This window comes from Strongylocentrotus purpuratus, unplaced genomic scaffold (assembly GCF_000002235.5).
Source record: "Strongylocentrotus purpuratus isolate Spur 01 unplaced genomic scaffold, Spur_5.0 spur5_scaffold_4, whole genome shotgun sequence".
Classification (NCBI taxonomy): Eukaryota; Metazoa; Echinodermata; class Echinoidea; order Camarodonta; family Strongylocentrotidae; genus Strongylocentrotus; species Strongylocentrotus purpuratus.
In genome coordinates, this window is record NW_022145610.1 from 22,040,755 (window position 1) to 22,054,146 (window position 13,392).

The 13,392-nt window shown below is 36.5% G+C and overlaps 1 protein-coding gene across 1 annotated transcript in view; it reads right to left on the reverse strand.

Annotated features, from left to right (window-relative positions):
- Positions 1–4,618: 4,618 nt before the first annotated feature.
- LOC752875 (neuronal calcium sensor 1) overlaps positions 4,619–13,392 on the reverse strand; it is a 48,373-nt gene continuing 39,599 nt past the window's right edge. The window contains exons 6-8 of the mRNA XM_030997514.1: positions 9,451–9,539; positions 8,169–8,246; positions 4,619–5,371 (exon numbers count right to left, since the gene is read on the reverse strand). Coding sequence (XP_030853374.1) covers positions 5,264–5,371; positions 8,169–8,246; positions 9,451–9,539 — 275 coding nt within the window. The 3' untranslated portion in view covers positions 4,619–5,263. The remainder of the gene's footprint in view (positions 5,372–8,168; positions 8,247–9,450; positions 9,540–13,392) is intronic.

The window sequence follows — 13,392 nt, forward strand, 5'->3', positions numbered from 1 at the left end:
CAAACAAACGCATTGCTTTTAAAGAAGGAAAAAAAGACGGTATAATAATCATCTTTCAAAAAAAAGGGTAGAAGGCAAAGATACTACAATGGAAAGTTTCAAAGATATTGTGCATAAATCACTTCAATGCATAAATTTACAAATAATAAAAGATACCAACTATTGCGATAAACTAGGAACTCTCCTTCAGTTATACAAATTACAATAAAAATCACACTCTTTTAAAGCAACCTTTTAACTAAACATTTGAGGCCTACATATGTAAAAAGGCATTAACACATATCATTTTACAAGAGCCTGAATCAGACAAAATCCAAGGAAAATAACACATTTGTGTCAATCTATGTTCACATTTCCGCGATACAAAAAAAAATACTTGGTAATATATAAGAAATACCTTTGACTCGCCCAGAAACTTGCTTAACACCCTTTCTGGTGTGGTTTGTACTTCACTAAGGGTACTCAAGTTCAAACCCAACCATACAATTGACCCCCTAACCTTTTAATGATACCAGTATTTGTCAAGACCCCCTTCCATAGTAATCCCTAGCCTTGTTACCAGACATTATGAATATACAATAAAGACTAACAATTATCATTGCGTGAAGGCCATTCTTTTCAGGCATAGCCTGCATTATGTGTATCCAAACCCAAGCAAACATTTGAATTCTGTATCAAAAAGTGGTCTAGATATATTTCAAAATGGCTGGCAAAATTCCAATACTAAGAAATAAGAGAGAGATATATGGAAGGGGGGGGATATACATGTACATGTATGCAATTCTTAGCTACATGTATGTATGTATGCAGGAAGTGTGATTGCTAATGACTTTGTCATGTAATTTTGGCTTATAATTCACTTTCTGCATCGCAACAGCATAACATGTGAAAATGGTTGAGCACTCTGTACTGAAATACACTAGCTGTGAGTAAACAAAAACTATTTAGGCCTGTCAGCTCGAGATTGCCAAATATCCCGCTATTTCAACTATCCCGATCGCAAATTATCCAGTTAGCTTGCGTCTTCATCAGCCCGAAGTTGCAATTAGCGGGATATTTGGTCGGGATTATCATCCCAAGATATCTTGGGATAGTTTGCAAAATATCCCGCTATTTGGCAAAATATCTAGCTATTTGTCCGGTGCGTTGTCACCAGACCGAAGACTCGCACTATGCGCGAACGCTGAGCAAAATATTCCAAGCTAATTTCTCAAGATCGAGTTTCAAGTTTCGAGGTCGAATCTCAAGCTGATGTAGACGCGATTTGTAACTTCGGGATTATTTCCCAAATCAGAAATAGCGGGCTATTTGGCAATCTCAAGATAATGAAGACGCGCCTTTTGTGACAATGTCCTATCTCTTGGATGAATCACATCTAGAAGTCCAAGAAATTTTACTCGGAATCTCAGCTATTTTTTAACAATTACATAGAAAGAGTGCTTTCCATTCTGTTGTTATATATATATATATAGTGAAACCTGTCTATAAAGACCACCCAGGAGGAAAAAAAATGTGTCCTTTGTAGACCGGTGGTCGGCACTAAATCAGGTTTGACTGTACTTGTGTGCATTCCTGTGAGCACCATTCTTCTCATATAAGGCGGTGTCACACAGAGGCCAAAAATCCGGATTTTAGTTATCCTCTTAAATGGCTGTCTGTCATCAATTATCCCTTCAAAAATCCCTTAAAAATTCCTGTAACGAAGCAAGATAATTCTCCCTTGAAAGGATTTTTAAGGGGATTTTTCTGTCTGACACCAATGTTGAAATAATCCCTTTAAAATCATTGTGACATCACACGTTTAAATGCGCGCATTTAAACGTGTGATGTCACAATGCTTATCCACCTACACGGTGCATGCGCAATGGCCCATCAAAAATCCGGATTTTATTTATCCGGTTTATTCGTAGCCTGTCTGTCACCAGTCTGTCACTGACGTAAACGAAAAAAACTAGATTTCTAAAATCAGGTTTATTCAAGATGGGTCAGGATTTTTCTGTATGACACCGCCTATAGTCAATAAAATTCTACAAAATTATATGCATACGATGAAAGCCGAATACACCAATTAATTGTTTCATCATGGTAGAATAAAATAAATACTGAAATTAATCATCGTTTGATAGAAATAAAAATACAGTCTCACACAACTCACCAATTCAAAATAAGACTGAAATGCCCATTCAACAAAAACAACCCAAATTCTCAATTCAATGATACAATATATGTACACACAACTTTTAAAACATTTTTTTATATGTACAGTGTGGTTTTTACAAATATAAACATTCCAAAATTCTACTTTTGTACAATTATTTTCCTTTTTACAGCAAAGACACATACAAAATATATTATTACAATGTATTCCAACATCCCTGCAAAAAGCCAATAAAGAAAATAAATTGAGTATTCTATGCCATACTTAGATCAGAGACGGAGAGGGCATATGAATGTTAACCCTTTATGTGCTTCAAATACCTCTGTGCCAAATTATTTTTTCAAGAGAACATTTGCATTTATTGTCTTGTGATATTATGAGATTTCTTTCATAACACCTACGGGTCATTCCATGTCAAATCACCCAATGGTTTTAACCCGACCATTTTTTATTTTGATGAAACTTAGTGAACTTGTTGAGTGTGATCTCACAGCACCAAATCCCAAATTTTAGGTCAATCGGGTGAGGGGTTTGGGAGATACGGCCCACCAAATTTTGAGATTTTTTCAAAAATGGGGGTGGCGGGCCTACCTTTGAACCCTTGTATCTCGGGACCTAATGGGTCAATCTTCACAAAATTTGTATTGTTGGAAAGGGAATTCAATAAGGATTCCAAATCTGCCGCCATTTTGAAGATTCGTACATGTTGGGGTACTTTGACCTCTTGACCTCAGATTTGACCTTGAAATTGACCTTGTGGATCACGGAACTTTGACAACATTTTTCATGAAATGTAATCTCTGACATGTTCACTAAAACATATAAAAGTTTCAGAGATATAATATTTTTTGTTTAGGAGCAATAAGGATTGAAAGTATCCATGCTCACAGATATTCACAATAAACCCTATTATAATGTATACAATACATGCAATATGCACAGTACAACATACATCTTCCACATGTATGCTTTTTTGTTTTAGGCATATCCATCCTAAATGTCAGTAGTACTTGAATAGAAATAAAATGACAAGTTCATGTAGGCCTAAAGGGTTAACAGGATGTATGGCTTTAGGCCTCTGAGTCGGTTCTAGGATAATTACCCCCCTGGAAAATTAACCCTCAGGAAATGTCCCCCCCCCCCCCCCCCCGAGGACAATTACCCCCTCAAGGACTATCACACCCAGAGGATTATTACCCCCCAGAAAATTACCTCCTAGGACAATCTGTCCCCCCCCCCCCCCCCCAAGGACAATTAACCCCGGACAATTTCCCCCTAGGACAATTACCCCCCCCCCCCCGGGAAAATTACCCCTCAAGAATATTATACCCCCCCCCCCCCCCCCAAAAAAAAAAAAATCTGCTTTGATAAAAACCACTTTATTATCAGGATGGACTTCCCCTTTAACAAATAGGGGGGGGGGGTAATACACCAGTTTACAGTTGTGTGCGCCATTTTAAACAAAGCCAATGACCTAGAGGTCATATATTTATGCGTAAATTAAGATTGCGCCCATGCAAATTATGATGATATCACTGCCTGCGCGCTGCGTTGTGCGCGCATATCATCATTTGCATGGGCGCAATCTTAATTTACGCATAAATACCAGAGGTCAGAGGTTATTGGCCCCAATTTTGGGGCCAATAACCTCTGACCTCTGTCTGCTCATGCGCACTGATACAACTGTAAACTGGTGTATTGTCCTCTGGGGTAATTGTCCTTAGAGGGTAGTTTTCCGGGGGGGGGGGGGGGGGAATTTTCCTAGAACTGACTCGGAGGTCTAAAGCCATACATCCTGTTAACCCTTTAGGCCTATATGAACTTGTCATTTTATTTCTATTCAAGTACTGCTGACATTTAGGATGGATATGACTAAAACAAAAAAGCATGTGGAAGATGTATGTTGTACTGTGCATATTGCATGTATCGTATACATTATAATAGGGCTTATTGTGAATATCTGTGAGCATGGATACTTTCAATCCTTATTGCTCCAAAACAAAAAATATTATATCTCTGAAACTTTTATATGTTTTAGTGAACATGTCAGAGATTACATTTCATGAAAAATGTTGTCAAAGTTACGTGATCCACAAGGTCAATTTCAAGGTCAAATCTTAGGTCAAGAGGTCAAAGTACCCCAACATGTACGAATCTTCAAAATGGCGGCAGATTTGGAATCCTTATTGAATACCCTTTCCAACAATACAAATTTTGAGAAGATTGACCCATTAGGTCCCGAGATACAAGGGTTCAAAGGTAGGCCCGCCACCCCCATTTTTGAAAAAATCTCAAAATTTGGTGGGCCGTATCTCCCAAACCCCTCACCCGATTGACCTAAAATTTGGGATTTGGTGCTGTGAGATCACACTCAACAAGTTCACCAAGTTTCATCAAAATCAAAAATGGTCGGGTTAAGATTTTCAGATTTTTTGGGTGATTTGACATGGAATGACCCCTACCGTACAGTATGTATTCATGTGATAGGGCATAACTTTCAAATGCATTTTAATACAGGAAAAGGGCAGTCGCATTTTTAATTTGCAACATGATGAATGAACCCTATTGTTAATTTGTTTCTATCCTAGTTTGAACCAATAGGCACCTGAGGCATACCAGCTAATGTGTTGATTGGCTATTAAGGTACATAAAAGGTTAAAATCTTCAAAATTCTTCAATTCTTGATAAAAAATTAAAGGTTTAACATGAAAAGCAAAAGCTCATTTTCTCCTCATCCATGGAAATCTGAAAACGAAAACAAGAAATATGCATTTAAGGTGATTCTACAGAAATTGCAGGTTACTGTGATGTCTTATACTAGTTGTTTGGCAAAAAAAAATTCTCACTTCAACTGTGACAATTTAAGAAAGGATAACTACGTAAGAGATAAATCTTGTTTGAAAACATGGATGATTTTCCTTTTAAGTGTGAAGAGGAGATCAAACCTCATGTCTGGTTGAGCACATGGTCTATGAAGCGGCATACTCAGGTCAAGGGTTAAAGGTTGAATGAGAGAATCCTCTTGGCATTGCAGGTCACGTGATATATTTCATTGATGAATTGATGGGCTTCGTTGACGATGATGATGATGTCATCCTCTTGTTGCTAGGAGGCGCTGTCATGGGGTATTTCCAGTGAAAGCGCTTGGACGATCCAGGGATCACACTTTGACCCCTCCCTGAACTCATCCTTTGTTAGCTTTCCATCTTTATTCTAGAGGAAATTAGAAGAAAAAAAAATTGGTAGGAATCAGGAAAATGGGAATTAAAACATAATTGAGTAAAAATTCAGAATTCTGAGCAGTGATTTAGTGTATATTTTACAGTCGTTGATTTACAATATTTGACAGACCATGGTCTGCTTTCAATAATAAACAAGCTTATGATATTTCTTCTGAACTAGTTTATTTGCAATAATCCGTTTGTACCTTTTTTTTTCAATCTCTCCAATAAGCTTGTGTTCGATGGAAAGATGATAGGGTAGAATAATTTCATTAATGCTAACTCTATCAATCATTAAATATCTATGTCTCTTGATGCATGCATTTCTCAGGCTGAAGCTAGTGAAGGTACGTTGAAGGCACTGAGCAGGAACCATCTTTATGCATTTCTCAAAAGACAGAGATGAAACACACTGTGTACAGCCAAACTGAAGGGTGATGTAATGCTACTTAAATAGTAAAACAATTAATGATTTCCTGCTTCATCCCAAATGCACAGATTATGGATCACAAGCCCTCTGCAATTTACAATTCCTTTGAGTGAATTGATATTTTAGAGAAGAAAAAAGAAAAAGTGACACAAGGTACAAATACATACATGTGGGGTGGGGTGTGGGGGTAGGATGTGGCAGCCCCAGCCCCTCCCCTCCCCCATTTTTAACTGTTCTTATTGCAAATAGAAATAAGCTTTGTCAGTAACTTCCCCAAATAGATATCCCACTTTTATGTTTCATTAGCAATTTTCTGTTGACTCGATCCTCAGCGAATTTAGTACAATCGAGACCCTCCCATTTAAAGAGGTATGTCCGATGACCTTGTGTAAATGTCCGTTGAACGGAAAGGGCAATAATAAGTGTGGTGGAAATAACTACACTCTAGAAGAATAATCAATAGACGGAATGTTTGCTCTGCACTCAATCTCATATCTAGACGTGAGAGATCTAGCAGCCATAACAATTAAAGCAGTGTATAGATATTAGCTATGTAAGCACATGACCGACGTAGCTTTAAACTTTAATTTTTGAAATCTCAGATATAAATTACAAGCCACTAACCATTAAGAGGGTTTGGGATTGATATTTCTTCACAGTGTTGCCAATTTGTGTTTCACTGATAACAACTTTAAAACAAGGGAAACGCTCTCGGCGGTCTCGCCTGCATAACGCAATTCAATATGATAAACCAGAATGTCAATGACATAGCGCTCATCCGCATCTCGCAACAACAAATATCGTAAATTTTATGTGGTACACTTTTGAACTGAATAAAAATTTGATGCCCTGCAAGGGACATAATTTCATTTCATTTGCATAAAGTACCATAAATAATCAATGGAGCAAAATCTCACAATTCAAAAACTTAACCTTAGGTTAAGTTTTCGATGATGATGCTGCAACATAGTCCAAGTCTGTTGACCTGAAATGACCTTTGACCTTGACTTTGTGATCTGAAATTATACTCACATGATTGGGGATACTTGATTACCCTATAGTCAAAGTTTCATTGACTAAGAACTTATACTTTAAAAATTATATCAAAAATTCAAAAACTTAACCTTAGGTTAAGCTTTTGATGTTGACGCCGCCGCCGCCGTCACCGGAAAAGTGGCGCCTATGTCTCGCTTTTTGCTACGCAGGCGAGACAAAAATGAATAACTTTCTTATTTCTAATCGGATTTTACCAATAATTTCACTGACCTGTTCCTAATTTTTCTGCTTCTATTTAAACCAAATTGATATCAGGGTGGACTTCCCCTTTAAGAACCACTGACTGCACCTTAAGGGTCAGGATGCATGACCTTGATTGTATGCATGCATGCTTTATCACCGACCATCACCAAGATCATCCATGTGAAATTCCCCTCAATTCAAAGGAATTATTATCGAAAGCTTCCTTAGGCCTGTCCTCATCGGCTCGAGATTGCCAAATATAACCAGCTATTTTAACTATCCCGATCGCAAATTATCCAGTTAATTTGCCTCCTCATCAGCCCGCAATTGCAATTACCGGGATATTTGGTTGAGATAATCATCCTAAGATATCTTGGGCTAGTTTGCAAAATATCCTGCTATTTGTCCGGTGCGTTTTCACGCCGAGCAAATTATCTCAAGCTAATCTCTCGTGCTTGAGTTTTGAGTTCAGAGGTCGAGTCTCGAGCTGATGACGACGTGATTTGTAACTTCAGGCTTATTTCCAAATCAGAAATAGCAGGTTATTTGGCAATTTCGAGCTGATGAAGACATGCCTCTTGAGCATCGGCAAGGGACCTATCTAGGGCCTTTCCCATATAGAGGGCTTGCCTAGATTTTACTAGGCCTCTGGAAAGCATCCATTGGGGGTGTCTCATATATAAGCAGTCACAGTTTAATAGCATTATCAAAGGGCAATCTTGGCATGGACATTACGCCTGAGTGTCCTCTTTTATAGGTGTTATATAGGAAGGTAGTTTCATGAGTGGTGATGTAGAATAGATATTTGGGGTCCTGATTACCCCACAATATCCACAGGTCCCTGTTCTGACTACGTGTAATTTATACAAAATTCATTCAAAGAAACGTTGTATAAAGAATCATTGTATAGCAAGAGAGCGTACAGACTAGAAAAGAACAAGAGACAGACAGACAGACAGAAAAAGAGAAATGAGGTGACTAGGAAAATAGTGTGGTTTAAATTAAATGACAGACAGATAGATAGATAGATAGATCGATAGATAAATAAAGACAGACAGATAAAGACAGACAGAGAAATACAATTTGAAAATAGATTATAAATATAATCAATTTCGCTTACTTTATCCATTTGTGTGAAGATCTTAGTTACTCTTTTCTCCGGTGTGTCTTCATCGTGTGGAAGATCTAACATATTGCCCTGGAAGCAAATAGAGAGACAATAACAATCAGAATTATAGATGCTGGACGTCTGCTGAGATCCAGAAGGGAATTCATTAATAATATAGACTTAGTGCTCTACTGCTCTTCTGTCTCTCTCTGAATTGAATAAAAAACAACTCTCCGAGGCCAATTCGTCCTATAGATGGCAAGTATAAGGCCCTGACACACACTACACGACCCTCCTGCAATTCATTTCCGAAGAAATGGCAATCATATTCGGATATGGAAATATAAGCCACCATTAATCACGATTAAGGTTCTAAATACCGATAAGAATACTAATAACCAGAATTTTAATGTATTTAATATTCCTTTCAAACCAAGTAAAGAGGTTTTCCCCAGTAGAGTTCCCCAGGGAAAATCTGCAGATATTACGAGCTCAACTGTCTGGGTAAACAGGGGAAAATACAGGAGCACCTTTCACACCGACTTGGACTCCCCGGGCAAGTTGCCATTGGTTACGAATCTCACGATTGATGTGTCCGAAGTACGGTCAGATTCAGGGCACATCAGATTCAGGGCAAAGTTTGCCATAAATATCATACTAATTGTTAATATAAAAGTAGTAAAGAGGAAAATCTTGTATTTAATATCATTATAATAATATTTCAAATTGTGTTTTGATGTTTTACATGCCAAATATATTTTAAAATAAATATACAATTAAAGATAAAGGTGATCGAGTTCTGGTAATACGATTGCATTGTGAAAGAAACGTTGTGGAATGGATCAGAAACAGTTGATCATGTAGCATGTAAGTATTGGTGCACATGCACTGCAAGGTTCTGGAGTCATCAAAATCATAATAAATTTGGCCCAGTCTTGGTAAAGTAACAAGCACTGTACACAGAAAGATGTATATGGGACTACACAAATGGTGTCGGGCTATAGTACTACCTTGATTTACTTATCTTTCTATGCTCATTACTCAGCCAGTACACATTTTCTTCCAAAATTGTTTGGCACGTACATACATGTCATTTATTTGTAATCTTGAACATTCAGTGTAAGTTTCGTTTGATTCTGTGATAATTAATGTTCTTTTTTTTAAACCAGAACTCAAGTTTTATCTTTAAACCGTAAAGACCAGTAAAAAAAATAATAAACAGCAACAGACAGTATTGCATGTACGTGGCTATACACATATCCAAAGGATGACTATTGAATTGGTATATACTTACAACCATCCTGTATATTGCTTCTACTATATGAAGCATCTCTTGTTTTGTGATGTAGCCATCTTTATCTAAGTCATATAAATCAAAGGCCCCTGTCATAATAAAAAAGGAAAAATTGGACAAGAATTATTAGAATATCAATTATTAAATGTAATGAATAGGGATTTAATATTATAGAATTCTTGATCATCATCAAAATTTGAATATTAATACAGAGAATGAATATCATCTGCACTCCAGTTTAATCTGATCAACCACCATCATCATCATCTCCTTACTTTACTCCATCCATCGCTTCACTACCATTAGCCTCAGCAATGTCAAAACCAACATCCTCTTGTCACCACAATCAATCATCATAATCGTCATCATCATCATCATCATCATCATCATTATCATTAACATCATCATCATCATCACTACCATCATCATCATCATCATCATCACTATCATCATCACCATCATCATCATCACTATCATCATCACTATCATCATCATCATCATCATCATCATCATCACTATCATCATCACTATCATCATCATCACTATCATCATCACTATCATCATCATCATCATCATCATCACTATCATCATCATTACCATCATCATCATTACCATCATCATTATTACCATAATCATCATCATTACCATCATCATCATTATCATCATCATCATCATCATCACCATCATCGTTACCATCATCATCATTACCATCATCATCATTACCATCATCATCATTACCATCATCATCATTATCATCATCATCATCATCATCATCATCATCATCGTTACCATCATCATTACCATCATCATCATAACCATCATCATCATTACCATCATCATCATCACCATCATCATCATTACCATCATCATCATTACCATCATCATCATTACCATCATCATCATTATCATCATCATCATCATCATCATCATCATCATCGTTACCATCATCATTACCATCATCATCATAACCATCATCATCATTACCATCATCATCATCATCATCATCATTATCATCATCATCAACATCATCATCAACAACATCATCAACAACATCATCGTCATCATCATCATCATTACCATCATTATCATCAACATCAACATCAAACATAGTCTTCTTACCTTACGGCTTACACCATCTTCACTTGGCAACCGTAATTTATGTGAATAAAGCAGTTCAAAGACTGAGAGTTAGCACAATTCACAATGTAGTCCATCTCTAGTCTTTTGTGTGAGATTTCACCATTTACATAGGACCGCTCGATGAAAACTGACAGCTACTGAAACATCATCGTCATTATCATCATCATCAACACCATATAATCATCATCATTATCATCATCATCACCATTATCATTATCATCAACACCATATAATCATCATCATTATCATCATCATCACCATTATCATCAACACCATATAATCATCATCATCATTATGATCATCATCATCATCATCATCATCAAAATTATCATCATCATCACCATCATTATTATCATCATCATCATCAACACCATATAATCATCATTATCATCATCATCATCAACACCATATAATCATCATCATCATCATCATCATCACCAATAAAATCCATACAATTACCACACAATCACCACGAACACAACAAACATTTATATCATCACCATCACAACCACCACCACCAACCACCACCACCGTCATCATCATCGCCATAATCATTCTCACAACCATTATCTTCTTCATCGATCCTCAACTATATAATTCCTACAGATATAACCATATACTGTACCCCCACCAAAGTCTCACATCTTCACCATCCCCTTGCCATGACAATGACCCCACAAGTCTTCCTCATCTCCTCCCTAGCTCTCATTAAATAGTCATCAAGAGGCCAGAAGCAGAGGGATGCAGTATACTCTGAACATCAAAATCTCTTATCCATCTGCATGTGTCGGACCATAAGCTAGGTAAGTTTTAGCCTAGCTTTCTACAAGGGTGAATTAAGTCTGATAAGGGGTCAACATTAAAAATAATTCTACTCCCAATATCGCAAAAGATTGAAATACATGTTACAGCGGTTGAAATATTTTATATTTAACTTTTTCACAAATGTGGTGCATATGAAAGTGCATCAATTTTAATATATTCACTTGTGTTTTTGATTTCTTATTAAATAATAAGAATACAAAGTAATGTATGCTTGATTGATACACTTCATTCATTTACTTTCTACATGCAGCACACCTAAAAAACAAATATCTTGGTATCTAATAATAAAAAGTAATAATTTACTGATTACAATGGAATAAGAATATCTATTCTGTAAAAATCTTAAAAACTAATCTAAAAATATTTTTGCAACTAAAATGTCAAATTATATTGATTTCGCTAATAATAGTCATAGATTCTCGTGAAGTGCTCCTGTCTATCACACTTGACACCCCTGTTGTCCGTTCCTCTAGAAGAGGGACAACAACATACTCTTTAAGAACAGCCACTTACAATGCACGTATACCTGCGTGCCTGGATGCGATCTTCACACATCAAAAAATGTGTATTATTTAAAAAGGCATGTAGAATCAGAGAGATGCAGTCATGGGAATTGGTGTGTTTCTAATCATGAATATCCCATGAGTGAGGAGTGTGTATCAAACAGCATGCATGACCTCTACAATTTTCTTCCAATTCTTTGCAATTGCATTTAAACATCAAATTGAACATGTGCATAGGACTGTATCATAGGTTGAGGGCTAGAAGGACATTAAAGGGATCCGGTAACTTTGTCTCAGATTCTGAAACAAAATTCTGGATTTAGCTCATGATGCAATGATAATTATAAACCTTTAGGTCAGTCAGGAACCCCATGACTTTTACAAGCCGATCGCCTGTCTGATTATCAAGATATTTATGATTGGAATTACAAATTATGAAAACCGTTCGCCTGACGGTTTTCATAACACTACAGTCTATTGGGGAAAACGAGTATGGTAAAATCGGTCACTCAAAGATTTTTACTTTTTTGAGGCACTTCTTGATCATTTTGAAGCGCAATTTTTTTAGGGCTTCAATATTACACCATATCACAGACACTGATAACACGTAGGGCCGTGTATCTCAGATTTAACATAGTTAAACGATCCCTTTAAACTCTAAGTGAGGATATACCAGTAGTGTATGAGTTAACGTTAATGCCCTTCTAGTTCTTAACAGATCATATACATGAGAGCCTTTCCAAAATGCCAATTTTTCTGTCAATTAAACACACATACAAACTGGACAATGGGTACCGGTATAGATGTATCATGTGTATTATTTCACATTTTGAAAAATGGAGGGTAAAAATTTATCTTAAACTGATTAAAAAATCAAGTCTCTGCCCCCGAAAATGATGATGACAGCTGTTAAAATATAACCTTGCATCTTTAATACTTCTCTGATTTATTAGAATGTTGCATGAAATGTACTTGCAAAAAAAGGGCCAAAAATATCTATAAAATGTTAAGACGAGACAAATTTCACGAGAGACAGAATTCATCACAATTTTTGAATGGGTAAAAAAGTGTTCTCACAAGCAAAATCCTGTTCTGATGCACAAATACCAGTATCAATTTGGTGTGAATCATTCAGTAAATCATATTTTTTCACATTTCAGAAAATATTTCACACTTGGTCTATCTTTTGTAAAGTGATGTAAATGCTAGATAGAGTGTGTAACGTTGGCCCTATAATTTCCAGGTCCTGGCGTAGGAATCAGAGAGTTGATCGAGACAAAATATAATAATCTGCCATGATGATGAGAAGATGATTCAGTCATGGACCAAGCACACTGATAATGAGGAGCATACAGTATATGTTTATAGTATAAATTCTCATTTAAATATCTGGTTGTCTTGAAGTGAACACGGATTACTTTTCATAACAAGCAAAATCATTGTGTGTAACAAAAGACTAGTAACCACTTTGCCT